The 25,574-nt window shown below is 41.7% G+C and overlaps 1 protein-coding gene across 1 annotated transcript in view; it reads left to right on the top strand.

Annotated features, from left to right (window-relative positions):
* Positions 1-25,574, top strand: part of LOC146005545 (vomeronasal type-2 receptor 26-like) — a 38,128-nt gene extending 12,554 nt beyond the window's left edge. Inside the window, exons 2-6 of the mRNA XM_083163603.1 lie at positions 522-813; positions 2,259-2,438; positions 7,904-8,134; positions 14,940-15,063; positions 24,670-25,574. Coding sequence (XP_083019729.1) covers positions 522-813; positions 2,259-2,438; positions 7,904-8,134; positions 14,940-15,063; positions 24,670-25,574 — 1,732 coding nt within the window. The remainder of the gene's footprint in view (positions 1-521; positions 814-2,258; positions 2,439-7,903; positions 8,135-14,939; positions 15,064-24,669) is intronic.

Genomic DNA, 25,574 nt, shown 5'->3' with positions numbered 1-25,574 from the left:
TGTACTTTTAAAATTATTGCAATATCTTGTAACCATTTTTATCACTTAAAGCTCTGTAGTATTTCTAGGAATAAATTGTGTTCTTAGGACCTTTTTAAGCCAAAGAAGAGTGGTCAGCGTTACCTTTGTTTTTATACTGTATTGTGTGGTCAAGGGCAGCAAGGCACCCTTGCGCAATTCGAAAGCGCTAAATCAAGCCTGCTGGTGGTGGCCTAAATCATAGAGGGGACTTGTGTGTCCAAAGTGAACCCCAGTCATGGCCGGAGCTGCTCAGATTGACGTATCTGAGGAGGCGACCAGGTGGGTCCGTGACACCCATAGTGACATATCTGAATCTATCTACAGAGATCTGTCTTCTTACTTTGGAGCAGCTGGCCAGGGTTGTTGCATCTGCTCTTCTATTATTTATCATCATGGGTAACGCATATTGCATGTTCTGTCGGCTGTATAGTCTCAAAACTGTCCATAAGATATAACAGAATTAAACTTTATGGTGTTTTTTTACATCGAAAATCTTGCAGCATTAACACTGAGGAGTACAGAAGCATCCTGGCATTTATTTTTGCTATTGATGAAATTAACAAGGACCCCGACCTTCTGCCCAATGTGACTCTGGGTTATCATGTGTATGATACTTGTGGAGATGCCAAGAAAACCTTACACTATGTCCTGCAGATATTATCAGGAGAAGCGAGAGAGGCTCCTAATTACTCCTGTACGGGACACGGGGAAGTGGCCGGATTTATAGGTGATTCTGGATTACACACAAGCCATGCGATGGCCCAGTTACTGAGTCTGTACCAGTACCCACAGGTAAGTGCCCACCATAGATTATGTGAGACACAATAGGTCAGTGTAAGTAACCATACCCTTCATCATTACCCATTCCATTAGAGGCAAAATGCTCTGCTCCTGGACTACTATCTTTCCGTGTGATTGCCGTCACCAGCGGTGAAACACCCTTCTCCTCAATTAACTAGTTTAACAAGATGAGGGGCATCATACATTAGAAGGGAAGTCCAGGAGCAGGGCATTTTGGTACCTAATGGAATAAGTTAAGTTGGTTGGCATTATATATTTATATGTGTACAGTTTTTATATAGTACAGACTATTACTTTGCTCTTTACAATTGGAAACACCAGTCATTAAAAACTGGGTAAAACACACCAACATAGAGGTAGGACGGCCCTGCCTTCTAGCTTGTGAAAACAACTGAGCCACGCCGGTTGTAGCAATCATACAAGCGCCATTTACCATCACTCTGCCTTCCTCTTACCTGGTAATGTTATACATCTATATTGGGAGATTCTCTGATCCTGGTTGTTGGAAACCATAGCTGGCACGGGTGCCCTGATTTATCAGTCACCCACAGCCTCAAAAATCATATTTATTAAGGAACTATTGTGGATATACTGTAATGTTCTAAATGCTGGAAGGATAACCCACAGTCCAGTTCCTGATTTTAAAGTTGTCAATGTTGTACACCAGGAGGAGGAAATTGGCTGTAGCTTGGGCATCACAGGTGGTGTAATGGTTAGCATTACTGCCTCACAGAGCTGAGGTCATGGGTTCAATACCCAACATGGCCCTAACTGTGCAGAGTTTGTATATTCTCTCTGTGTTTGTGTGGGTTTACTCTGGGTACTCCGATTTCCTCCCACAATCCAAAAATCTACTAGTAGGTCAATTGGCGCGCATCAAAAAATGAACCCTAGAATGTCTGTGTGTGCCTGTACATGTGGTAGGGAATATAGATTGTAAGCTCCACTGGGGCAGGGACTGATGAGATTGTTCAACTATATTCTGTACAGCGCTGCGGAATATGTGTGCGCTATATAAGAAACTGTTAATAAATAATAAATGTAGCTGGTGCTGAGGAGGAAGTTGACAAAAAGGAGGATGCTGCTGATGGTGATGTGGTTTGCTTAAACACAAAAGGCAATCAGCATGCCTGGGCAGAAGACCAAAAAATCCAAATCTATGGTCTTACATTTTTTTTATCCATATCTGGACAACAATTGTCTCGCTATAAGGCCATTGTCCACCTAGGGACATCCTCGATTATGCGCCACCTGAAGTTAGCTCATAATTTTACAATTTAGTTCAGAAACTGTGGCTAGGACCATAAGCAGTACTAGGTACAATGTACTTGACAACGCCTATAATGTGCCCAAATTACTCTGTAGTATGCCTGACTACACTACTCTTTTAAAAGTTGTTTATACACCAATATTTTAATTGTATTCTGTTTTCCCAGATTAATTATGGCTCCACTGACCCTGCCCTACATGACAGACAGTTATATCCAACCTTTCACCGGATTGTCCCAGATGACCGGGACCGTTATACAGCTATTGTTAGTTGTCTGCTACATTTTGGATGGAACTGGGTTGGGGTCATTACACCAGGTGATGGTAGCGGGGACATGGAACTACAGGTACTGCGTAATATGATGGCGAAGAATGGGATCTGCATTGAGTTCATCATGAAATTAGTTAATGATGAGGATATGAATAAGAGGACAATAACAGAAATGAATACATTTACTGCTAGAGTTATAGTGATATGTGGCATATTGTCTCTAAATTATATGTCATATTTTGATCAATCAAAAAACATACAAGAAAATATCACACTAATCCTGCATGACTCGTCAGTTAATATCAAATATACAGAAGAAGTAATGTTTAGATCAATTAATTGTAGTTTAATGTTTATATTTCCCCCTAAACATATCCCCAGAATTAGTCATTATATTAATAATGTAAATCTGTCTAATCACCCAAATGATCCCCTATTGGAAGATATTTGGCTCCGTATTTTTCATTGTCTTTCCCCAAACAAATTAAAAAACAATTTTTATGAATTTATTTATAACTTTTCCGGAGTGAACTGTACGGGAACCAGCCATGTTCTACCAACATATTCTGGGTTTATGGATTCTAAGCCTTACTATACAGTCACGGCAGTATACGCTCTGGCTCACGCTCTGCACAAGCTGAAACAATTCAATAAAAGTCATCAGACTTATGGATCAAGACTATTAGTAAGTTATATGTAATTACAGTAAAATGATGAAGACTTTATGGTACTGTAGACAGTAAATATTGATAACTGGATCATCCTCCTGCTGCTAGATCATATTGGCTTTATTATTTAGTTTGGGGTAAGAAACCCAATGCCCCCCTGCCTAATTTGTTAAGGATCAATGATCAGCAGCAAAGAAATACATTATTTACTCTTTGTAATTCTCTCATGCTCTTACATTTCTTTTCTGTTCCAACTTTATGCCTCATACTACTTAGCAGCAGAGGCTCATATATTTGAGTAGGGGGGAACTGACATTGGTTGCACCGCTGGTTCTGCACCATTCTCCGCTGCCCAGTCTCTTTCACCAGGTCTCTGTTGGTCTCTGCTGCCAAGGAGCCAGCACCTGTGCAATACAGTTCTCAGGCACCTGACCTGGCACATGCACAGTACCAGCGGTGGTACTGTACTGTGCATGCGCAAAAGCATGGCTTTATCCTCTTGGATTTCTCTTTGAATAAATTGGATAAAGAAACACGCACAACCTATTTTACATTAATTCATAAACAGTTTAACAATTTATTTCTCTGGAATGCAGCAATATTTGTAAAATCATTTTCAGTCCCCAACAGAACTGATGTCGCTTTTCGCAAACTACAGATGGAGCCAGGTTTATATCAGTGTGGCGTTTGCTGAGAACCTATTTTCATGAATTTTTATTTGAGTTCAATCTTTGTGCATGGAATGTAAGTTCTTCAGGACAGTTTCTTTTATGTGTCTCAGCTGTCCACCTGGAATATTCCGTATCCAATAATGGTGATGTTACCTTTGAACAGAATTATGTCATCTTCCTCCTTTATATGTGTCTTTGTAACAAAATTGTTGTTTTTTATCTGAATATCCAGGTCTGTAAATGCTACTTTGTCTTTACTACAGTAGGAGCAAGTTTCATCTTTGCTCCTTTGGCCATGGCTAGCCATGGCTAGCCATGGCTATTCTATTGTTCTCAGCTGCAATACGTATTGTATTGCAGTTGAGAACAATAGATTAGCCATGGCTAGCCATGGCTAGCCCCGCCCAAAGGAGCAAAGATGAAACTTGCTCCTACTGTAGTTACAGTAGTGAATTCTAATCTGATGTTGTTGAAGTTTATGTGTTTGATGAATTCTTGTAATTGATCTTTTGTTCCTTTCCAAATAAAAAATATGTTGTCAATGTATCCATGCCATCTTCCAAGTTGGTCACGGTAGGGTTTGTTGTCCCAAATTTGGTTTTCCTCCCAGTATGGAATGAAGACATTTGCACATGATTGTGCAAAGGAGGTCCCCATTGCAGTTCCTATTATTTGTTGGAAATATTCACCATTGTACCAAAAATAATTAAGATGAATTGTATTTGTTCCATAATAAAGTTGATCTAAGGATTTGGAAATTTAGTCTTTGCTGAAAGACAAAATATGTGTTGGCATCCGAGGTTATGATTAATGCAAGTATAAAGGGATTTTACACCACTTGTGCTGATGAAGTAGTTGTGTTCCAATTTTATTAATTGTAGAGTGTGCATATTATCCATCAAGATCGGTCTCCCCAGGGGATTGGTAATATCTTTATGAATTTTTGGTAAATGGTAAAAAGTGGGAATTTTGTGGTGTTTAATTGAAAGGAAACTGTGTTCTTTTCCAGTGGTGATTACTATCTGTAGTCCCTCTTCCAGCTGTTCATCTAATTCTTTTTGGAATATTTTAGTCGGATCTGTTGATATTTCCGGTAGGTGTTAGTAGTGGATAACAGGTTATGGGCTTCTTTTTCATATTGTTCTCATTCAAGGATAACCAGTTATGCTTTATACGCTTGTTTAAATACAAGAAAGTTGTCTCTCTAGTTCTTTTAGTGCCTTTTTTCATTTTTAGTAAGGTCGTATTTTCCATTAATGTTTGGTACGGATAGGACCCCAAGCAGCAGCTGCACTGGTGGAGTGGTGGACAGAGGCGAGGGAGAATCCCCTAACAATGAGCTGATACCAAGCAGCTTTTTTAATGGGCACCAGACATGACCAACCCCAGCAGCTGGAATCTGAAAGCTGAGTAGGGAGGAAGGCTCCCCTGCAACAAGGTGGTAGGGGGGGGGGGGTGTTACAAATCTGACGCTTCCTCAGATGCTCAGGGAATCCTGTGCTTTCCTTAATATTAGTAAAATAAAATTGCCCTTCTCTTTGTGGAAGATATGCTAATATTTTATCCACTAAATTGAATGGAGTGCTGCCATCTTTTATTCATCCAGATCAGGTTGGATTTATACCTCAGCACCAGACCTCAGAAAAGATAGACATGCCATAGACTTTATTATTATTTTTTAACAGTTTCTTACTGTATATAGCGCACAAATATTCCACAGTGCTTTACATTTGAACATTCACATCAGTCCCTTCCCCAGTGGAGCTTACAATCTATATCCCCTACCACATGTACATGCACAAACAGACAATCTAGGGTTAATTTTGTTGGAAGCCAAATGACCTATCTGTATATTTTTGGATTGTGGGAGGAAACCGGAGTACCCGGAGGAAACCCACGCAAGCACGGGGAGAATATACAAATTCTGCACAGTTAGAGCCATGGTGGGAATCGAACCCATGACCTCAGCGCTGTGAGGCAGTAATGTAACCATTACTCCGTCCGTACTTGACCCTTTTTATTGAAAATATAAAGACTCCTTCCATTGTCTTGGTCTTAGATGCTGAAAATGCATTTGACTGCTTGTTGTGGCCATTTATGTGTACTACATTATTGTTATCCTCAGTAGGTGTTTGTGGAAATTTTCTGCAGGCGATTAAGGCTCGTTATTCTCACCCATGCTCAACTGCTAGGACACATGGTTTCCACTCCTCCCATTTTGCATTGGGTAATGGGACAAGACAGTTTCTCCCTCTCCCCTTTTGTTTTGAACCACTGCCAGCTAAAATGAGAGCTAGTCCAGATATTAGGGGCATCAAAGTAGGGAAGAATCAATATAAGTGTTTTTCTTAGCAGTCAACACTCTGTTCTTAAGGGGTGTACACACGGAGCGATCCTTCTAAGCGATATTGACTACATAGTCAAAATTGCTTAGAAGGTTAGTAAAGATCTCTATCAAGGTGACAAATCTCCCTATAAATATCGCTAAGTAAAAAAGAGTTGCCAGGGAAGAATATTTTGACTAGATTGCTGGCTGTCTGCTATTCACTGCTGAGGGAGATATTCACTAGGCGATCTGCAATGAATACCAACCAAGTGTGTTAATTCTAGTATAGTCTAAATCGCCCAGACAAAATTGCTAAGTCAAAATCGCTTTTGCATTTAGCCAAATCGCTTAGTCAAAATCTGTTAGTTAAAGTCACTCATTAGCAAAAATCGCTCCATATGTACACCCCTTTAGGGTCCCCTCCTAATCTTCAGTTGTTGTTTCAGAAGTAAACAGAAACAAAATGAATAGCTCTAAGTCTGAAGCTATGGGTCTCTGCATTCCCCCATAATTATACTGCTCTCTTACTGCCTCTTTCCCCTATACATGGCTCCCTACAGCAGTATAATACCTTGGCATTTTTATAACTAAGTCTTATTCCCTTCTATACCAAGATACCTACTCTACTAACTGTAGCTAAATAATTAACCCAATGGTAATCCATATTTTATGGCATGGCAGGATTAATACTATTAAAATAAACTTATTTCACATCTATTGGAACTAATTCATGTATTAGTAGAGATTGGAATCTTGTGACTGACCATTGCCACAATTGTGCCAAGTGGTGTGAGAGTTGTGCTCCATTTGCATGCAACTCCTGCACCCCCATTATACAACTCCTGCACTCCCCAATACACAAGTCCTGCACTCCCCAATACACAAGACCTACACTCCCCAATACACAAGTCCAGCACTCCAATACACAACTGCACCCCAAATAGACAACTCCTGCACCTCCAATACACAACTTCTGCACCCCCAATACACAAGACCTGCAACTTCAAAATACACAAGTCCTGCACTCCAATACACAACTGCACCCCAAATAGACAACTCCTGCACCTCCAATACACAACTTCTGCACCCCCAATACACAAGTCCTGCACTCCCTGATACACAAGTCCTGCACCACGAATATACAACTTTTGCCTGTTTACTCTATTTCAAGTGAATGCCCGAAGCACCTCTTCCCACCCTGCCTGGCTGCCCGTATGCTGCCACACCTATATCTTGCACTGTTGATAAAAAAAATCAGCTTTATCTTGAGAAATCGAGATGAAACAAAGTGCAGTTTAATTCTAGGAGTTCCCACGATAAAATGGTGCAGCTTAATTAAAAGTGGCTTAGTAGACTTTCATCAACCTGCCCAGTGGTAGCAGCCTTTTCTTTCAAGTTTGCTGTGTGAGTCGATCAGTCCTCAATCAGTGCACTGGACCTGAGAGCAGTTACCAGGATGGAGAGACAGGAGCCTTACAATGAGGTGGGAGAATGTGAGCTGAGAACGTGCAGAACTGGTTCAATATTTTTTGTGTATTTCTTTATTTTGATATGTTTAGCCTTTTCTTGACAAATTATTTATATTTTGTAAATACTATAGTATTTAACATCTATTGTGTTATTAATATGGTATACCATACAGTATCCAGTGTATAAAAATAAATGTACATTAATGTCCAGGATCATTACTAAGACCTTCTGCTCTCCACCATACTCCCACACTTCCTCCAATGTTCTGTAGAGTGGGATATTGTAGAATGCATTTGGAAACCCCCCTATTGAAATCCTGTGTTGCCTCTGAACCTATTGCCCAATAGAGATATATTACACAATATTTAAATTATTGTCACATATTGTTTTTCTAACCCTTTGAAAGCGGCACTACATAAAAAACCTTCATTACACCAATCTCAATGGGGAAGAGATGACCGTTAATGAGAGAGGGGATCTGCCCTTTAAGTGGTTTTTAGCAAACTTGGTTATTTACAAAACAGGGAATAAACAGGAGCCTGTTGTAATATCCATGGCCACTCTTCAAGAATCATTGACAAAAGCTGAAGAGGAATCTTATACTACAAATGGAAAAATAACATGGAAAAAAGGCACGGTAAGAGATTATCAACTACTGTATATTATAGGGACTCAGTTTCTGTTTGATACAAGGCTTCTGTCAAAATATAAAATAAACAAATTTGCTTTCCTGCAATAAATGATGACTGAAAAAGGAAATAGTTCCCTAAACTAAAATGAGTGGGGTAAAATAGCAAATCACTTACACAGGTTACTCTCCTGATAGGCAAGAGCAAGACAATCATTTTCAATGCAAGTGCACAATTCATTTTTCCCCGTGATAAAGCTCAGGCTGTGACGGGGACCTAGGCATCGGGAAAGTCACAAACTGTAGAGTGGGACAACTTGATAGGTTACATAACAGACACAATTTTGTGAAAACATTTAATACAAAATGTGTCTCATGCTTGTCATACAGAAACTACATCATGTCCATGGTCTAAATATATTTATACTTGTGTGGCAAACATACATATTACACAGGTTATACCAGATGAGACAAAAAGAAATCTCTGAATTTAAAAGTTGACAAAAAAGCATGGTCATAGCTTTTCAAAATGTTAGTACATAATCTAAAAGTGCATGAGATAAAGTTATTTTAAACTGGTTTTGGATATGATAGGGCTAGTGTTTAAGCAGCCTTCAGTTCATTAAATGTTCTTGGTGGATGTGTGTCGACCTCATCTGTTGGATACGCTCCTCTTTTCCGCCCACATAGTTAAGGACACCCAATAAATACGATGACATTTCTCTCAGAGAAGTAATAGAACCTCTTATCCGCCTCATGTGAAAATTACCACAGTGGGGGTTGAAAGCACATTTGGAGCTTAGACTGTGGTGTGTTTTTATGGACTTGGACCTGTGACCTTTACCCCGGATGTGATCTCCCACATAGCCCATAATTCTAACAGCGACTCCTGGGTCTATCACCTTTGCATCATGCAAGACTGATAACTGAAGCTACTCTGGTTCTAACCATATTTGGTCATTTCCCTACATTCCCCGGCCATTTTTATCTTTTGATTGTGTCTGTGATTAAATGGTAATACACAATATACCATTTGTTAGATTTTCTCAATTTTTCTTGCTCGTCTGTCCAATAGCCCAGTTGTTTGGGTAGAGGATTGATTGGTGGGGATTAGTTTGTGTCCAGAAATGAAAGTTCTCCTTGATAATGTAGCCAGGCAAATAAAAGTGAGTTACATCAAGAAATTACAGCAACACCAGAAATGACCCATCACATGATGCCATCTATATATATAGCAGGTTTGTACGGCCCGGGTGCCGCTGGGCGGCTTGGAGAACTAGCTAGGTCTGCGAGTCACGGCAGTTCCCGTGTGACTTATTGAATTTACATCTCTGTGGGTCCACCATTCAGCGGTGAGTTTTATCCATGGTTGTGCTACCTTATGTGAGCTGGCATGAATGCCTGTGCGTTCCAGCAATTTGGAATGCACGCCACTACCGGGTTTTTGGATTACAGCCACGTCTGTATTTTTCATGGCATTAAATCTGTTTATTTTGGCCCCTGTTTAGCTCAATAAGTATTATTGTGCACTGATACATGGTGCTATATTATTCATGAAGCCTTGAAATACGATATTCGTTTGTTATTGAGTGATTTCGCCTTGACTTTTTCTGATTGGTTGTTTTGTGAGCTTCCTGTCCATGTGGGTATATAAACCAGACACTGGGCCATTTGGAGATAGGTCTCTGATGGAGTAGAATCTCTTGTACCTATGGCTGGATGTCTTGACAAAGGTCTGCAAGACAGACCGAAACGTTGACGATACCTGTTTACTATGTGTTTATTACAGTACATTAAAGATGAGTAAGTAACTTTTACCACAAAGGACTTTGTCAGTTGTGAATTGGTGAGTGCTCTCCTTCCTCTCTATGTTATTGGACTTTACTGTTCCGTGGATTGAAGCACAATTGTATTGGATAAAAACTTTATAACTTGCTTCTATTTGTGGATATCTTCCTTGATCCTGCACCTGATGTCTTATGCGCTGGTTGTGATAAAGTGAACATCAATGAAAATTGCATAGTTCTGATGAGACTTTTTCATGTTTTTTTTTAATTTTATCTTTTTGTATTTTTCTTGTTTTTTCTAAAAAGATTTTTTGATTTCCCACTCCACTTGACTGAGACACTTGTTTATGAATCATTGTGATTAGTCCACCATACTGTCTCTACTCCCATTATTGTCAATATTCCATTAATACTTGACTATGTCACAAGAACAGCCCCATGTGTTAGATCTGGGGTAGCCAACCCTAGTCCTCGAGAGCTACCAACAGTGCATGTTTTGCAGGTCTCTTCACAGAATCACAAGTGAGCTAATTAGCTTCATCTGTGTATCTTTTAAATGTGTCAGTGATTAATGAGTGCAGCTGTGCAGCAGCTAGGTTGTCTGGAAAATGTGAACTGTTGGTAGCTCTCGAGGGCTAGGGTTGGCTACCACTGTGTTAGATGATAATACACTGAGACTTGCACAGGATTTGTTGGTGTCCCTTACAGATGAGGACGCCGACAAGGTATATTTTGAGCACGTCGAGTTTGGCCAGTTGCCTGCAGAGACCCCCACTGATTTGTACCACAAGATTTTGAAATTAAAACGGAGGGAGGTGGATTTAATTTTGCATGGGCAGTTCCTGTCAGACTACTACATGAACAAAAAGATCCCTAGGGGGTTTCGAGTGACCAAAATCCCGACACTAGGAAGAGGACATTTAAATTTCTGTACCCGCTGGTGCGGGGTTTTGAATAAATGGTTCATTCGATCATCTCCTCCTGGTGATCGAGGAGGTTGGGAGCGAGTTGGTTAAGGTACAGCAGGATATTAGTGAATTCAACAGAGAGAAGTACACAATAGACTGCTATTCCTTTTTTAGAGACAGCCCCACAAACTTCCCCAGGCCTTCCACCCATTCCCCCGGCTGACGAGGAGGGGTGGGAAGAGGAAGAAGAAGAGGAAGGGTGATATAGGTGTGGTGTTCAACCTGTCTTCTTGCTCCATCACACCTCCTGAATTAGAACTCCTCAGTCTTGGTTTTTCATTTGTGCCTACAGTTAATTATGACCATTTAAATTGGTCAATTGATAACTATAAGTTTGGGAGGAAGCTAAGGCTGAGGGAGTTCTTTAGTGACTCTGAATCCAACAGGGACAGTATGGCAGTGTTTTCAAGACCCAGCACGTTCGATCCTCCTTCCTATAACCCTCCTTCCTATACACGCTACCGAAGGTGCACAAATCCCTAAGTGCACCTCCAGGACGCCCAATTATCTCAGCAATGGGTTCGGTCCTCCAGCCTTTGGCAGGGTTCGTTGACACTTTTTTTGCAATCCTGTGTCAGGAAAATGACAAGCTACATCAGAGATACCCCGGATTTCCTTTCAAGAATTAGATCACTGGGACCTATTCCCCATGATTCGTTGTTGGTGTCGCTTGATGTAGCATCATTATACACCGTGATACCTCATGATGGTGGGATTGCATCCTTAAGGAGGGCGTTGGTTTCAGAACCCCATGGCAGCCCCCCAACTGAAATTTTGGTTGAATTGGCCACGTTGGTTCTGACCCAAAATCACTTCAGCTATGGCCATGATTTTTTCTTGCAGAGGTGGGGGACCACCATGGGGTCAAATCTGGCGCCCTCGTACGCAAATCTCTACATGCAAAATTACAAACAGGAACATATTTTTCCCGTGTTTGGCAAATATATTGCCAGTTATATGCGATATATTGATGATATATTTTTGGTCTGGGTCGGCAGTATGGTGGAACTTACCGACATGATTCAGTGTCTCAACTTACTAAATTCTCCCATTAGATTCACATCACACATTGAGAAGGATTAACTAAATTTTTTGGACGTTACGGTCTTTAGAGAATATGGTGGATTGGGTCACAGACTCTTCAGAAAAGAAACAGACAGGAATACCCTGCTATTTGCTACCAGCCACCATCCAAAGAAACTTAAGGAGGGCCCATCAATTTCTCAATTTTTGCATGTGCTTCGTAACAACTCCAATACAGACACCGCTGAAAAACAGATTGGAGAAATGATAACCAGATTTATTGAACGTGGGTACTCTGAACAGGTGGTGAATCGATGCTTGGCAAAAGCTAGAGCTAGATTCAGGGAAGACTCCACAAGACCTACCTTCGACGCAACTCGAATGATATACACAACCACGTTCAATACAGCTTCACATATACTGCAAAAATCTGTTAAACGACACTGGCCTCTGATAACAAGAGATCCTAATCTAAAAAGCATCGATAAGGCTCCACCTCTATTATCATTTAAATGAGGATTGTACTTGAAACAATTATTGATGAGACCGGCCCTTCAGCCGAAACAGGGCCCGACTACATGGTTACCACCTGACCGTGTTGGATGTTTCAGATGTGCGGATTGCACAACGTGCCGTTCCATGATGGTGGGCTCATCATTCGCGCACCCCACAGTGGTTGCAGGATACCAATAAAGCACAGGGTGTCATGCCTATCTAAATTTGTAATCTATTTGTTGATCTGCCCGTGTGGCCTATATTACGTAGGGCTGACAAAGCGGCCCTTTCGCGAGAGAATGGTGAACCACAGACGGTCGATTAGAGAAGCATTGGAGAACAAGACGTCAGACAAGCCTGTAGCACGTCATTGTCTACAAATGGGTGACTCCTTCGCCAGTCTCAAGAGTATGATCATTGATTACATCCCGGCACCCATACGGGGTGGCGATAGGGAGAGGCTATTGCACCAAACTGAATTAAGATGGATACAGCGGTTTGACACTGGCTCCCCGAGGGGCCTTAATGAACACTTTCCTTTCAATGTGTTACTTTAAATGATGACATTAAAGTCTAGAGACTAATTCCGGATTCTTCATTTTTTGTTTATTTTTTGCTTTTTTAATAGGGTAAGTGGAGTGGGGCGGGGATCAGTCTTTCAGACCCCCGTGATCTTTTTTCCTTTTTTTCAGTGGCATGGGTAATGCAACCTCCGCCACTTTTTGTTGTTTAGTATATATGTCACTTTTGTGTTACTTTGATTGTTAATGTTAACATTTGGCTCAGGTATCGTTTTATTGCCCACTAAGGTCGCTCACCCTAATGCCTCTTATTATTGCCATGCTCAACAGGATGTCTGTGCGTTCCACCGCTATGGAACGCAAGCGCAGACTCCACATCATTTTTCTTAGTGACCAGCGCAATGTCACTTCCGGTGCCGCGCTGGGCGGCTTGGAGAACTAGCTAGGTCTGCGAGTCACGGCAGTTCCAGTGTGACTTATTGAATTTACATCTCTGTGGGTCCACCATTCAGCGGTGAGTTTTATCCATGGTTGCGCTACCTTATGTGCGCTGGCATGAATGGCTGTGCGTTCCAGCAATTTGGAATGCACGCCACTTCCGGGTTTTTGGATTACAGCCACGTCTGTATTTTTCATGGTATTGAATCTGTTTATTTTGGCCCCTGTTTAGCTCAGTAAGTATTATTGTGCACTGATACATGGTGCTATATTATTCATGAAGCCTTGAAATACGATATTCGTTTGTTATTGAGTGATTTCTCCTTGACTTTTTCTGATTGGTTGTTTTGTGAGCTTCCTGTCCATGTGGGTATATAAACCAGACACTGGGCCATTTGGAGATAGGTCTCTGATGGAGTAGGATCTCGTGTACCTATGGCTGGATGTCTTGACAAAGGTCTGCAAGACAGACCGAAACGTTGACGATACCTGTTTACTATGTGTTCCCTAACGATGAGAGGACGGGATGCGGTCATTCGTCAGACTGCATTTAGGTCTACAGTCATTAGGTCGACCCCACTAGGTCGACTGGAAGGAAGGTCGACCTGACTTAAGGTCGACATGGGCTAAGGTCGACATGACTTAAGGTCGAATTTGCATAAAGGTCGACATGAGGAAGGTCGACTGGTCATAAGGTCGACATGGGTTTTTCACTGTTTTTTGAGCCGACATTTGCCGACAGGCGGTATTTCATGCCCTACCATCCACTAGGGCGTGGCGGGAGAATAAAATAGTGTGCCGAGCGCAGCGAGGCACCGTGCCCGAAGCATTGCGAGCGAAGCGAGCGATGCGAGGGTCCGATTCTCATTGCCAACTGTGTCCATATCGACTGTGTTGACATTCGGATCAAAAAACAGTGAAAAACCCATGTCGACCTTATGACCAGTCGACCTTCCTCATGTCGACCTTTATGCAAATTCGACCTTAAGTCATGTCGACCTTGGCCCATGTCGACCTTAAGTCAGGTCGACCTTCCTACCAGTCGACCTAGTGGGGTCGACCTAATGACTGTAGACCTAAATGCAGTCTGACGAATGATCCCATTCCGAGAGGACATCTCGAAACATGTCGGAATAAATTGCTGTGTTAATTCACGCATAAATAAAAGCCTCGTGAGTGCCGCTTCATTTCTTCCTGTTATATTGAACTGTACGTTCTAAGAAGGCACCTGAGCATATGTTTGGTGATTTCCCTGAGGAGTGCCGGTGATACTGAACTGTATATATATATATATATATATATATATATATATATATATATATATATATATATATATATATATATCCAGCTTGCGGACCGGCACTTCCCATGAAGAGAAGTAAAGATGCGCTGCGTGCCTTTGTAGAATCAGGTAGAAATCCAGAATCGCATAACACAGGAATGACACGTCACTGCAGCATGAAGTTCAAAAGAAGTAAAACTTCAAATTTTATTGCATAGCCCCTATATACACACACACACACACACACACACACACACAGGTACTGTATATTAATGATGTACTCGTTGCTCTCTGTATAAGGTCCCCACATCTCAGTGCAATGACAGATGTCCCCCTGGGTACAGAAAAGCCTCTAATGGAGGATTCCATGTCTGTTGCTATGACTGTGTCCCGTGTTCTGAGGGAGAGATGTCCAATGTTACAGGTACGCATGTGTCACACATGGGAAGATTCATCATATGTGAGTAGCTGAGGTTACATCTGTCATGGTAAATGCAGTCATGATAGATACTACAAAGGTAGACGGCGCAAATGGACACACTTAATGAACCAATTTTGTTAAAAATATATATATATATATATATATATATTATTTATTTTTTCAATCTAAATAAAAATCAGGCACCGGCCGGTGAGACCAAAGATCAAAAACATTAATTACATAAAATTACACACATATAAACATCAATGACATAGTTTTGCAATATTTTCAAATTAGTAAGTTAGCACCAAATCACTCACTGAGTGATTTCCAGCAGAGATGTGATATTGCCTTAGATCAGAGCAAAATAGAGCTAGGCGGCTATTAGCTTAGTTTTGGCATACATAAGCGTTGGTTATTTTTTCTGTCCAGCAATGGTTAGTGGCAGTTATTAGTGGAAGCTGGCTGCCTATTTGTCTCAGGAAGTATTCCAATGTGCACTCAGTGATTTGTATTTAGCACTGGTTAATGGCTCAGTCACACAACAGCTTGTTAGCACGCAGTGGTTCTTATTTATCACTGGTTAGTAGCTCAGTCACACACAAGCTTGTTAGCATAGAAAAGAAAAGGAGTATTATACTTATTCTCCTGTCGCTGCAGAATGTGCTGTAATTTGTAATCCACTTTGTGGGGGTTAGATGCCCATGCCTCGAGCGGGTTATCGGCTGCGCTGTGTCTCCAGTCTCGCCAGCCTTATCTGGAACTCTCTGCTACTGCGGCTTCCGGGTCTCCCAAACAGCGGTGTTTCCTATAACAGGCACTCGTCTATGACGCGTTTCCCCGCCTCACGAGGTGTCAGCGGCTTCATCAGATAAGGCAGGCGAGACTGGAGACACAGCGCAGCCAGGAACCCGCTCGAGGCATGGGCATCTAACCCCCACAAAGTGGATTACAAATTACAACACATTCTGCAGCGACAGGAGAATATATATAATACTCCTTTTCTTTTCTATGCTAACAAGCTGTTGTGTGACTGAGCTACTAACCAGTGATAAATAAGAACCACTGAGTGCACATTGGAATCCTTCCTGAGGCAAATAGGCAGCCAGCTTCCACTAATAACTGCCACTAACCATTGCTGGACAGAAAAAATAACCAACGCTTATGTATGCCAAAACTAAGCTAATAGCCGCCTAGCTCTATTTTGCTCTGATCTAAGGCAATATCACATCTCTGCTGGAAATCACTTAGTGAGTGATTTGGTGCTAACTTACTAATTTGAAAATATTGCAAAACTATGTTATTGATGTTTATATGTGTGTAATTTTATGTAATTAATGTTTTTGATCTTTGGTCTCACCGGCCGGTGCCTGATTTTTATTTAGATTGAAAAAATAAATAATATATATATATATTTTTAACAAAATTGGTTCATTAAGTGTGTCCATTTGCGCCGTCTACCTTTGTAGTTTCTTTTTGTTTTTTAGGAAGGGTTGAGTATCCCTTCTAGATGGCAGCAAGGACAAACTGTTGGTTTCCTGCGCTTAGTTATATACTCTTGTCTAGTCATGATAGATGTATGATAAGATGAAAGTAATATACGGATTAAAAGATACAATGACCTTTATGACCTTCTGTCTCGTGTTTATAGAACCAAAATGTCTTTAATGTCTTTAATTTAAAGTACAGATAGTGGCACTGCAAACTAATAAATAGACAAGGCACCATCCAGCGCAAAGAAAATCAATTTATACACATTACAGTATATTAACACTAATGGCCAATTAAGAACTATTACAATTTGCTGCTCCCAACTGTAATCTGGAACATTACTGGGAATTAAATCAAAAGGGAGAGATAAAAATCTCAGAGAGTGCAATCAAATTTATGTTTTCTTATCCAATAAAATGATAAACATATTAATTCTCTATAAAACATTGATAAATAGCACAATTAAATTGAAACATAAAAACAGAGCACTAATTACCACCTTGATAATGCTAAATGAATTTCTATGCACCCTGAATTATATTAAATAGGCAGGTAAGGGTCAGGGAGTGGTTTGTGGTACAGTAGTTCACTGTTTCCTGTTAAGTGACTGAGAACACAGTCCAATAGCAGTAAGTGGGATGAACTACAACCGTAGCTCAGTGGGAATTCCACTCTTAACCCCTCCCCCCCCCCCCTGAGATGTTAAGACTACCCAGCACTTACGATCAATGATTTCTGTCAGGGTCAGACTTCACTTGTAATGGCAGGTGATGCTAGGTGTAGGAAAGACCCCAACTCAAGATTTTCCCCAGTAAGAAGATATGGCTGTGGATGAAATTGCTGAGATGTCTTCTGCACTGTAAATGTAAAGGTGCCCATACACGGTGCATTTTCGGGTGCGATGCAATGTGCTCTCCCGCGCCCATCGCACAGCACAGAAAGTCTGTGCAGCCCATGCTTTTAGTACTAGATTGCATCAAATCACATTTAAATATTGGCGGACACCGAGCAATACACCCCAGGTGACCTAAATACCATCAGCTGTCGCCTGACCCAGCGGGTTGTGGTTTCTCTGCTCGGAAGCCTTTTTCAATATTCACCCATCAGTGTCTCATTGGCGGACACCGCTCCAAGGAAACCTCTGGTGACTATAATTACCATTGTTCACCGCACTAAGAGGACCTACCATCTGGAGAGCGGAAGCCTTATCATCCTCCAGCGGTTATTACTCACACCGCAATCACTACGAGGACACAAGCATTTATCATCTGAAGACGGATCCGGTAAAGTGCATGACCCCAATACCCCACTATATACTCCAAATTGAATTATTTCCCCCTGTGGTCTGGAACTTGTTGTGTGTTTTTACACCACATTTTTCTTTTAATTTTTATTGTATTGTATTTTCATTAAATTGGGATCAGGTTAATATGGACCTTTAGTAAAGCATTATATCTACTCCAATTATCTGGTATTATTGTTACTGTGTTTTAATAACAGCGCTGCTCTACTCGCCTTGTGCTTGTATTTTCCTTGTATTTTTTGGTGGGGACTGACTACCCCCACATTTGAGCAGCTGCTATAACCGAGACTCAGCTCCTGTCACAGCGCCTGAATATTCCTAGTGAATATTCACTTTTTATTTATTCATGCTGTTGCATATCTTGTTAAACCAGAAGTATTCATGTTAACCCTTTGCAGTCCATTTTTTTTTTGCAATACAGTCTGGTTTAAATGTTTAAATGAATTGTATATTTTTTTTCTTTTCAAAAATGGTCTTCACTGAATATTGAAAGATGTTAATGTTCTTATTTTAAAGTGTCTCACCATTGGATCTGCTACTGGCGCTAGTGCTGTTGAGTCTGACTGGTTGTTGGACCTGAAAGGGTTAGCATTGGCATTAGAGAGCCTACCAGTGGGATGCCAAGGAGAAATGAGTTTCCATTACATTTGACAATCTTTGAAAATAACATTTGGCTGTATACAGTAGCAACATGTTGATCTAAAATGTCCTCCTCATTTTTGGAATCATTGCCTTCACTTTCACCTCTTTTATCATTTTCTTTCTTAGAAACATCTTCCCCATCAGATGCTAAATATTAGACTCAGTCAAATGTTTTCAATAACACATACTTGATATTGTTTGTACACAGACCAATTAGAAACAGAATAGGAGTCACTACAAACCATTTATAGTCAGAAGAGATAAACAAGACATTGTACAGTAACTATATGGCACAAAATACTTCTCTAGGTCTGGGGCCCAAAATGCCTGCCTCACCATTTGAGTGCTACTAAGCATCTCCTTAAAACAGCCTCTGAATCATCATCAAAAATCAAGGACTTACCTCCAACTTGTACTACTCTCTGAGGACATCTCATCAAAATCAACAGATTGCATTCCAACACTGAGATACACACTGGATTGAAACCTTTGCATCTCTCCACTGAGAACTACTTCAGTTTGGCATCTCCTGTACTCTGCATTGGATACCCCAAACAAGGTTCTGTGGACTACACTATATGTTTTGTCCCATCCAGCAACAAATAACTCCTTTTTTTTGCATTAATAAACAAAATAATGAGTTACTTAAGGGTCACTGGTCATTTCAAATAGCAGGGCCCCAACCATCCCCCAGCCAAGTTACTGTACACACTATTTCTACCAGCACAAGGAATCTACTTCAAAGGCCTCTCACACTGATATTTTCACACCTACGCTATTAGGATTTGGACTGTAACACCTTTTCACAAGCCTGCTTTGTCCTCAAAAAAAGGATTAATACAGCAGCAGAAAGAAAAGTTGAATATGTCTATTGGATTAAAGAGAAGCTATAGGTTGTAGCCAGTGCTGGTGCAAAGTCACTGGAGTGCCCCAGGCGGGATGGGGGGGGGGGGGGGGGGGAGACAATTTAGGCTCTGTTCATGAACCCATAATAATCTAAATTGGGAAAGAGATAACTGCTTTATCTCCCTCTTTCATCATCAAAAGCATTCCATACTTATAGTCCATCATTGATGAACCAATGTATAAGTATACCTCCATCTTCATTATTTCACTCCGCCCACAATATGCTGCAGTTCCTATTATACCAGCACAGGCCTCTTTTCTCCAAGACCTTGGCATTAATAAAAAAAACACAAAAAACACAGGCGCAGTCGTGGGAAGCAAGCAGGCTGGAAACGTTTTTATTCCTGTAACCAACAAGGTCCCATACTCACCTGCGAACCCCCAGTTCCAAAAAGAAACAAATTGACGTTGTACCTAACAGACGGCCTTGCACTTGGATGAACAGAACTGCCAATCCTCGCTTTGTGACTCCCATACCCAGAGCCCCTGCAGACTCTCTGGTATGCCCATTCAGATCTGTCCTTTGTAATGCCAGATCTACAAGAAAGAAGACTGTGACAATTGCATTATTTGAGCTTCAGACGTAGCCTATATTAAAGACTTGGCTATGCAAAAATTCAGCACCTATCTTGGAAGCTGCAGTTCCAACAAACTTTTCTGTCATACACAACCCAAGACTGGAATGCAGGGAAGGCGGAGCAGCTAGCTGCTTCAAAAAATATCACTCAAACTTAGTGTCCACCCTATGGAAAGCACTTGTCCATTTGAGTGCATTGCTGCCCAGAGTTTGTCAGACTTAGGTTTCAGAGTACTCCACATTTATTACCCCCTAGGGAATTGAAAGTTATGTCTACAAGAACCTGCAGACACTGTTGCTGGTCTAGTTCTGAAACACCAAAGATGGCTTATCCTTAGGGATGACGAGCTCTCACACCTTGGCCAAGACCTTTTGTGCACAATGAATGGTCTGGGCTTCACCCAAATCATTCCTTCTGCCACATATAAAAGTTGTCACACTCTAGCTCTTGTCTTTCAGATTATATTGCAAGCCACTGTCAAGACCAGCACTTCCTTAGGTATTCCATTGCAACCCCTAAAAATAGATCTTTGCCAATGGAGCTGACCAGGTATCAATCAAGGAGGGGCATGACTCCACAGGCTCTTGCAGCAAATCTGGATATGTATGCATTAATGGGAGCTTGTGAAGATCTATCTTCCTTAGTCCATAACTATAATAGGGATATAACGGCTGCAATTGATATTATAACCCTGGTGCGTACAGTATATGATGTCTCAAACCACATCGTCAAGCTCCCTTGTTTGAAATCAGTCTTAATGAGCTCAAAAAAAGGGGCATAGAATTTAAAGACAATGGAGGATGTCTAACATTTTGGAGGACAATATAAAATTTACAAAGCATATTGAGGAATATCAATGAAAAATTACCTGTACGAAATCACAGTTCTTGTCAACTGAGATCATGGCAGCAAACAATAGGCCTGCTCAACTTTTCTGCACAATGGAAATGCTTTGCAAGCCAGTATTCCTGAAGCTTGATAAAACACTATGTCAGGCAAGATGAAATGAGTTTTTTCAGATGAAATATCCGCCATCAGGGCTGGAATCTCCACAGTGCTGTCAGATCAGTGCCAAACTATTAAGCCTGACAATGTAAGCCACCTATCCTCTATCCAGCTTTGACCCAATGGACATAAAGGACATTGCTGAAATTGCCTAGACTTTGCGTTCCAATTCCTGTAATTAGGACACTTCCCCAACCAAGCTTCTAATAGGGTGTATGGATATAATTGGCCCCGTCTTTACAAAAATTGTTCAATACTCTTTGCAGACAGGAATATTTCCTCAACCCCTAAAGGAAGCAATTGTTAGACCTCTTCACAAAAAAAACCTAGTTTACATCCAGACTGCATGACCAACTACAGACTGGTATCAAACCATCCTTTCTAGGTAAAGTCATTTAAATAGTGGTTGCAAATTAAATTGAAACCTACCTGAAAACTCGTGATATGTATGATCCATTTCAATTAGGATTCAGGAGAAGACATAGTACTGACGCAGCTCTGGTATATGTGCTAAATGATGTTCTGATGGCAAGAGACATATGTGACAGTTCAACCTTAATCCTTTTGGATCTCTGTTCCATACTGTGAACCATGGGCTTCTTATTTAGATCATTTATGTGGACAGGATGGCACAGTACTAAGCTGGTTCAAATAACTTCTCACTTTCAGGTCACAGAGTGTTTCATCTGGAGTATACTCATCTTCATCCGTGCCACTGCCATGTGGTGTCCTACAAGGTTCTATATCATCCCCCATGCTTTTTGCAGTGTACTTGCTGCTAATGAGTGAAATAATTAGTCACCATAGGTAAAAAAGAAAATGAAGTGGCGCTGATTTGATGAAAAAATCATACAATATTTAATAACAATTTAAAAAACAAGACATAAATGACACAATAAAAAAAAATTCAATAATAATGGTGATTAAAAAGATCTGGACCGGAGGCTGAAATATGTTGGGCCAATAATTCGTAATGGTAAATGGGGGGTACAGCTGGTTATTGAAATGCGGGTGCCCACTGGGCTGATATTTACCACTTGAAATTGCGGAATGTAAAATCCCGTGTGCAAATGAGTATGCAGATGTCTTCAGATAATTGCGACAGTATGACCACTTAAGTGGGAACCCATTGGTGTTATCAGGCTAGATGGTAATTGAGCCATGGGTAGCTTGCATCGCTGGAGGTTGCAATCTCAGGGAAGTATTTGTGCAGGTGTCCTCAGGGTTGGTGGGATCTGTGAGATCAAATGTTCAATATTGGAGAACATGGGTGTCCAACCTTGATTCCTGCTTGCGGTGGGGCCAACAAAGTGGCGAAGGTGAGAACCAGCAGTGATGGAAGTGGTGGTAAAGATGTCCTCTGTGGGTGAGGAGTGGGCGACCGTGGTCACTCAAAAGGTCCAGTTGATGAGAACGAATTGGGATCAGCAGGTCCGGTTCAAGATCAACCTCTGACGCATTTCGTTGCTTGGAGAGGTGCAGCTTTATCAAATAATTAGTCACCATAGCCTGGTCTACCACTGCTAAGCAGATAATACACAACTGAACTTGTCTTTTGCTCCGAGCACTGAGAACAACCCTAAATGGCTGTCTAGCTGAGCTCCTGGAATGAATGAGACTGATTCCTGAAATAAACAGATGTCCTTATGATAGGGCCTCAACAAAAGACTGCAGCATAGCCACCCAACTAGACTGATACTTGGGGGTACAGAATTACACACCTATGACCGTGTGTGGAATCTTGGTGTGGTGCTGGATGGTGGCTTGACACAATCAGATCACATTAAAATAATATTTTATTCATCTGAGGAACATAGCCAGGATTAAACACTTATTCCCCTCTGGAGATCTGCCAAAAGTCAAACATGCATTTGTATCATTTCATTTGGATTACTGCAACGCCCTTTACCTTGGTCTCCCAGCAAAATAACTGCACCGATTACAGCTGGTACAAAATACAGCTGCCAGGCCGTTACCCAACCAGCCGCATTCTTTCACATACCTCCCATTCTCTACTCCCTTCACTGGCTGCCCATAAAATGGCAAATCATTTTCAAGATCAACTTACTAAGTTTCAGAGCCCTACATGACCAAGGCCCAAGGTGCATGAAGCAGCTTCTGATTCCATACTGTCCCACCCGACTACTGGGATCTATAGATTAAGTACTTTTAGCAGTAACTGGGATCTCCCGTAATTCATCTGGTGGGTCGAGCTTTTAGCCATGTGGCTCTGACATTATGGAACACATTTTCCTAAACAGTTCACTCAGCCCCCATTCTAAAATGCTTCAAAAACAGACTCGACTTTTCTGTTTACTCAAGCTTTTTCTTCATTCCCTTAAGTATGGTTTATGAAAAGCTTTTCTGTCCTTCATTGTTTCTGGACTGTATCACATTCATTCTATCTGTTAAGCACATTGAGTCCTTCTGTAGAAAGAGCGCTATATAAATAAAATTATTATTATTATTATGGTACTCTTTACCTATAAGGGCACCCATCGCGGGCATCGCATGCACTAAAAAATCGGGTGCGATGCGACCGTCGCGATGCCCGCGATTTCCCATAGGGAACAATGTTAAATGTCTCAATTGACCCGATTTTCCTGTTCAATGCCTCAATTGACCCGATTTTTCCATAGGAAACAATGTTAAATGGCCCACAGAGGCCAAATAGGCACCCTGAAGTGTGAAATGGCCCCCACATTTGTTAACGCCACCCCACGATCAACGTCAACCCGAAGCATGGTGAGCGCAGCGAGCCCGCGAGTGGCGGCGGTACGCGTCCTACGACCTTTTCATACCCCCACTATCCACGTCGTGCGTGGAGTTGAGAATAGAAAGTGTGGCGAGCGCAGCGAGCCACTGAGCCCGAAGCGTGGCGAGCGCAGCGAGCCCCGCGCGGGGACACGGATACCTTCACAGGTATCCGCGTCCCCTCGCGGGCTTCACAGCTGTCCGCGTCCGCTCACCACGCTTCGGGCTCGGTGGCTCGCTGCGCTCGCCACACTTTCTATTCTCAACTTCACGCCGACGTGGATAGTGGGGGTATGAAAAGGTCGTAGGACGCGTACCGCCGCCCCTCGCGGGCTCGCTGCGCTCGCCACGCTTCGTGTTCACGTTGATCGTGGGGTGGCGTTAACAATTGTGGGAGCCATTTCACACTTCAGGGTGCCTATTTGGCCTCTGTGGGCCATTTAACATTGTTTCCTATGGAAAAATCGGGTCAATTGAGGCATTGAAAAGGAAAATCGGGTCAATTGAGACATTTAACATTGTTCCCTATGGGAAATCGCGGGCATCGCGACGGTCGCATCGCACCCGATTTTTTAGTGCATGCGATGCCCGCGATGCCTGCAATTTTTTACTAACGATGCCCACGATCAAAATCATGGGCGCCTTTCTAAGTAAAGAGTTCCATTATTATTACTATTGTTAACTTATTAAAAGTTTTTAACTACATGAATACTGTACGTCATAAGTAAACTTCAAACCAAAACTAAAATAATTTCCATTTTGGGTCAAACAAACTCAAACAGAACAGCAGGCAATTATATAATTTATAGAAGCACTGCCATAAAAATGGATGGATTTTTTAGGGTTTGATTTTTTTATGGATGTGTGGGCATTATTAAAGTTATCAGCTCTACAGATACTGTAACATATCATTTCTTTGTTTAATTTTAGACAGTGAGACCTGCCATAAGTGTCCTGATGAAGAGTGGCCGGATGAGAAAAAACTCAGATGTGTTCCCAAAATATACAACTTTCTGTCCTATGAGCAGGACACTGTGGTGATAATTTTTACAGTAACAGCTTTATCTTTCTCTGCCGTAACATTATTCATATTGGGGAACTTTATTTATTACTGGGACACCCCAATTGTGAAAGCCAATAACCGGGCTGTGAGCATCATTCTCCTGGTCTCCATCTTGCTAAGCTTCCTCTGTGTGTTCTTGTTCCTCGGCCAGCCGGTGGATATAACCTGCAGACTGAGGCAGACGTTATTTGGGATCTTCTTCTCCACAGCTGTCTCTTCTGTACTGGCCAAGACTATCACTGTCTGCATTGCTTTCAAAGCCACCAAACCCGGCAGTCCCTGGAGGAAGTGGGTCACTCACAAAGTGTCTAATTATGTGGTCATTGTGTGCTCCTCTGTCCAAGCTGTGATCTGTGGTGTCTGGCTGTCTGTGTCTCCTCCCTACCAGGAGTATGACCATCACTCCTACCAGGGAATGATCATCATTCAGTGTAATGAGGGGTCGGTGATCGGGTTTTACTCTATGTTGGGTTACATGGGGATCCTGGCTGCTGTGAGCTTTGTTCTGGCTTTCATGGTCAGGACATTACCGGACAGCTTTAATGAGGCCAAGTACATCACCTTTAGCATGCTGGTGTTCTGCAGTGTGTGGAATACAATGATCCCGGCCTATCTGAGCACCAAAGGGAAAGACGCTGTGGCTGTGGAGATATTCGCCATACTGGCCTCATGTGCTGGGGTTCTGGGCTGTATATTTCTCCCAAAGCTGTATATTCTGCTTATAAAGCCTGAACTGAACTCCAGAAAAACAATGTTGAAGACCAAACTATAA

This window comes from Crinia signifera, chromosome 1 (genome assembly GCF_055691185.1).
Source record: "Crinia signifera chromosome 1, ASM5569118v1, whole genome shotgun sequence".
Classification (NCBI taxonomy): Eukaryota; Metazoa; Chordata; class Amphibia; order Anura; family Myobatrachidae; genus Crinia; species Crinia signifera.
Note: the sequence above shows the minus strand (reverse complement) of the source record. Positions and strands in the feature narration are given on the sequence as shown.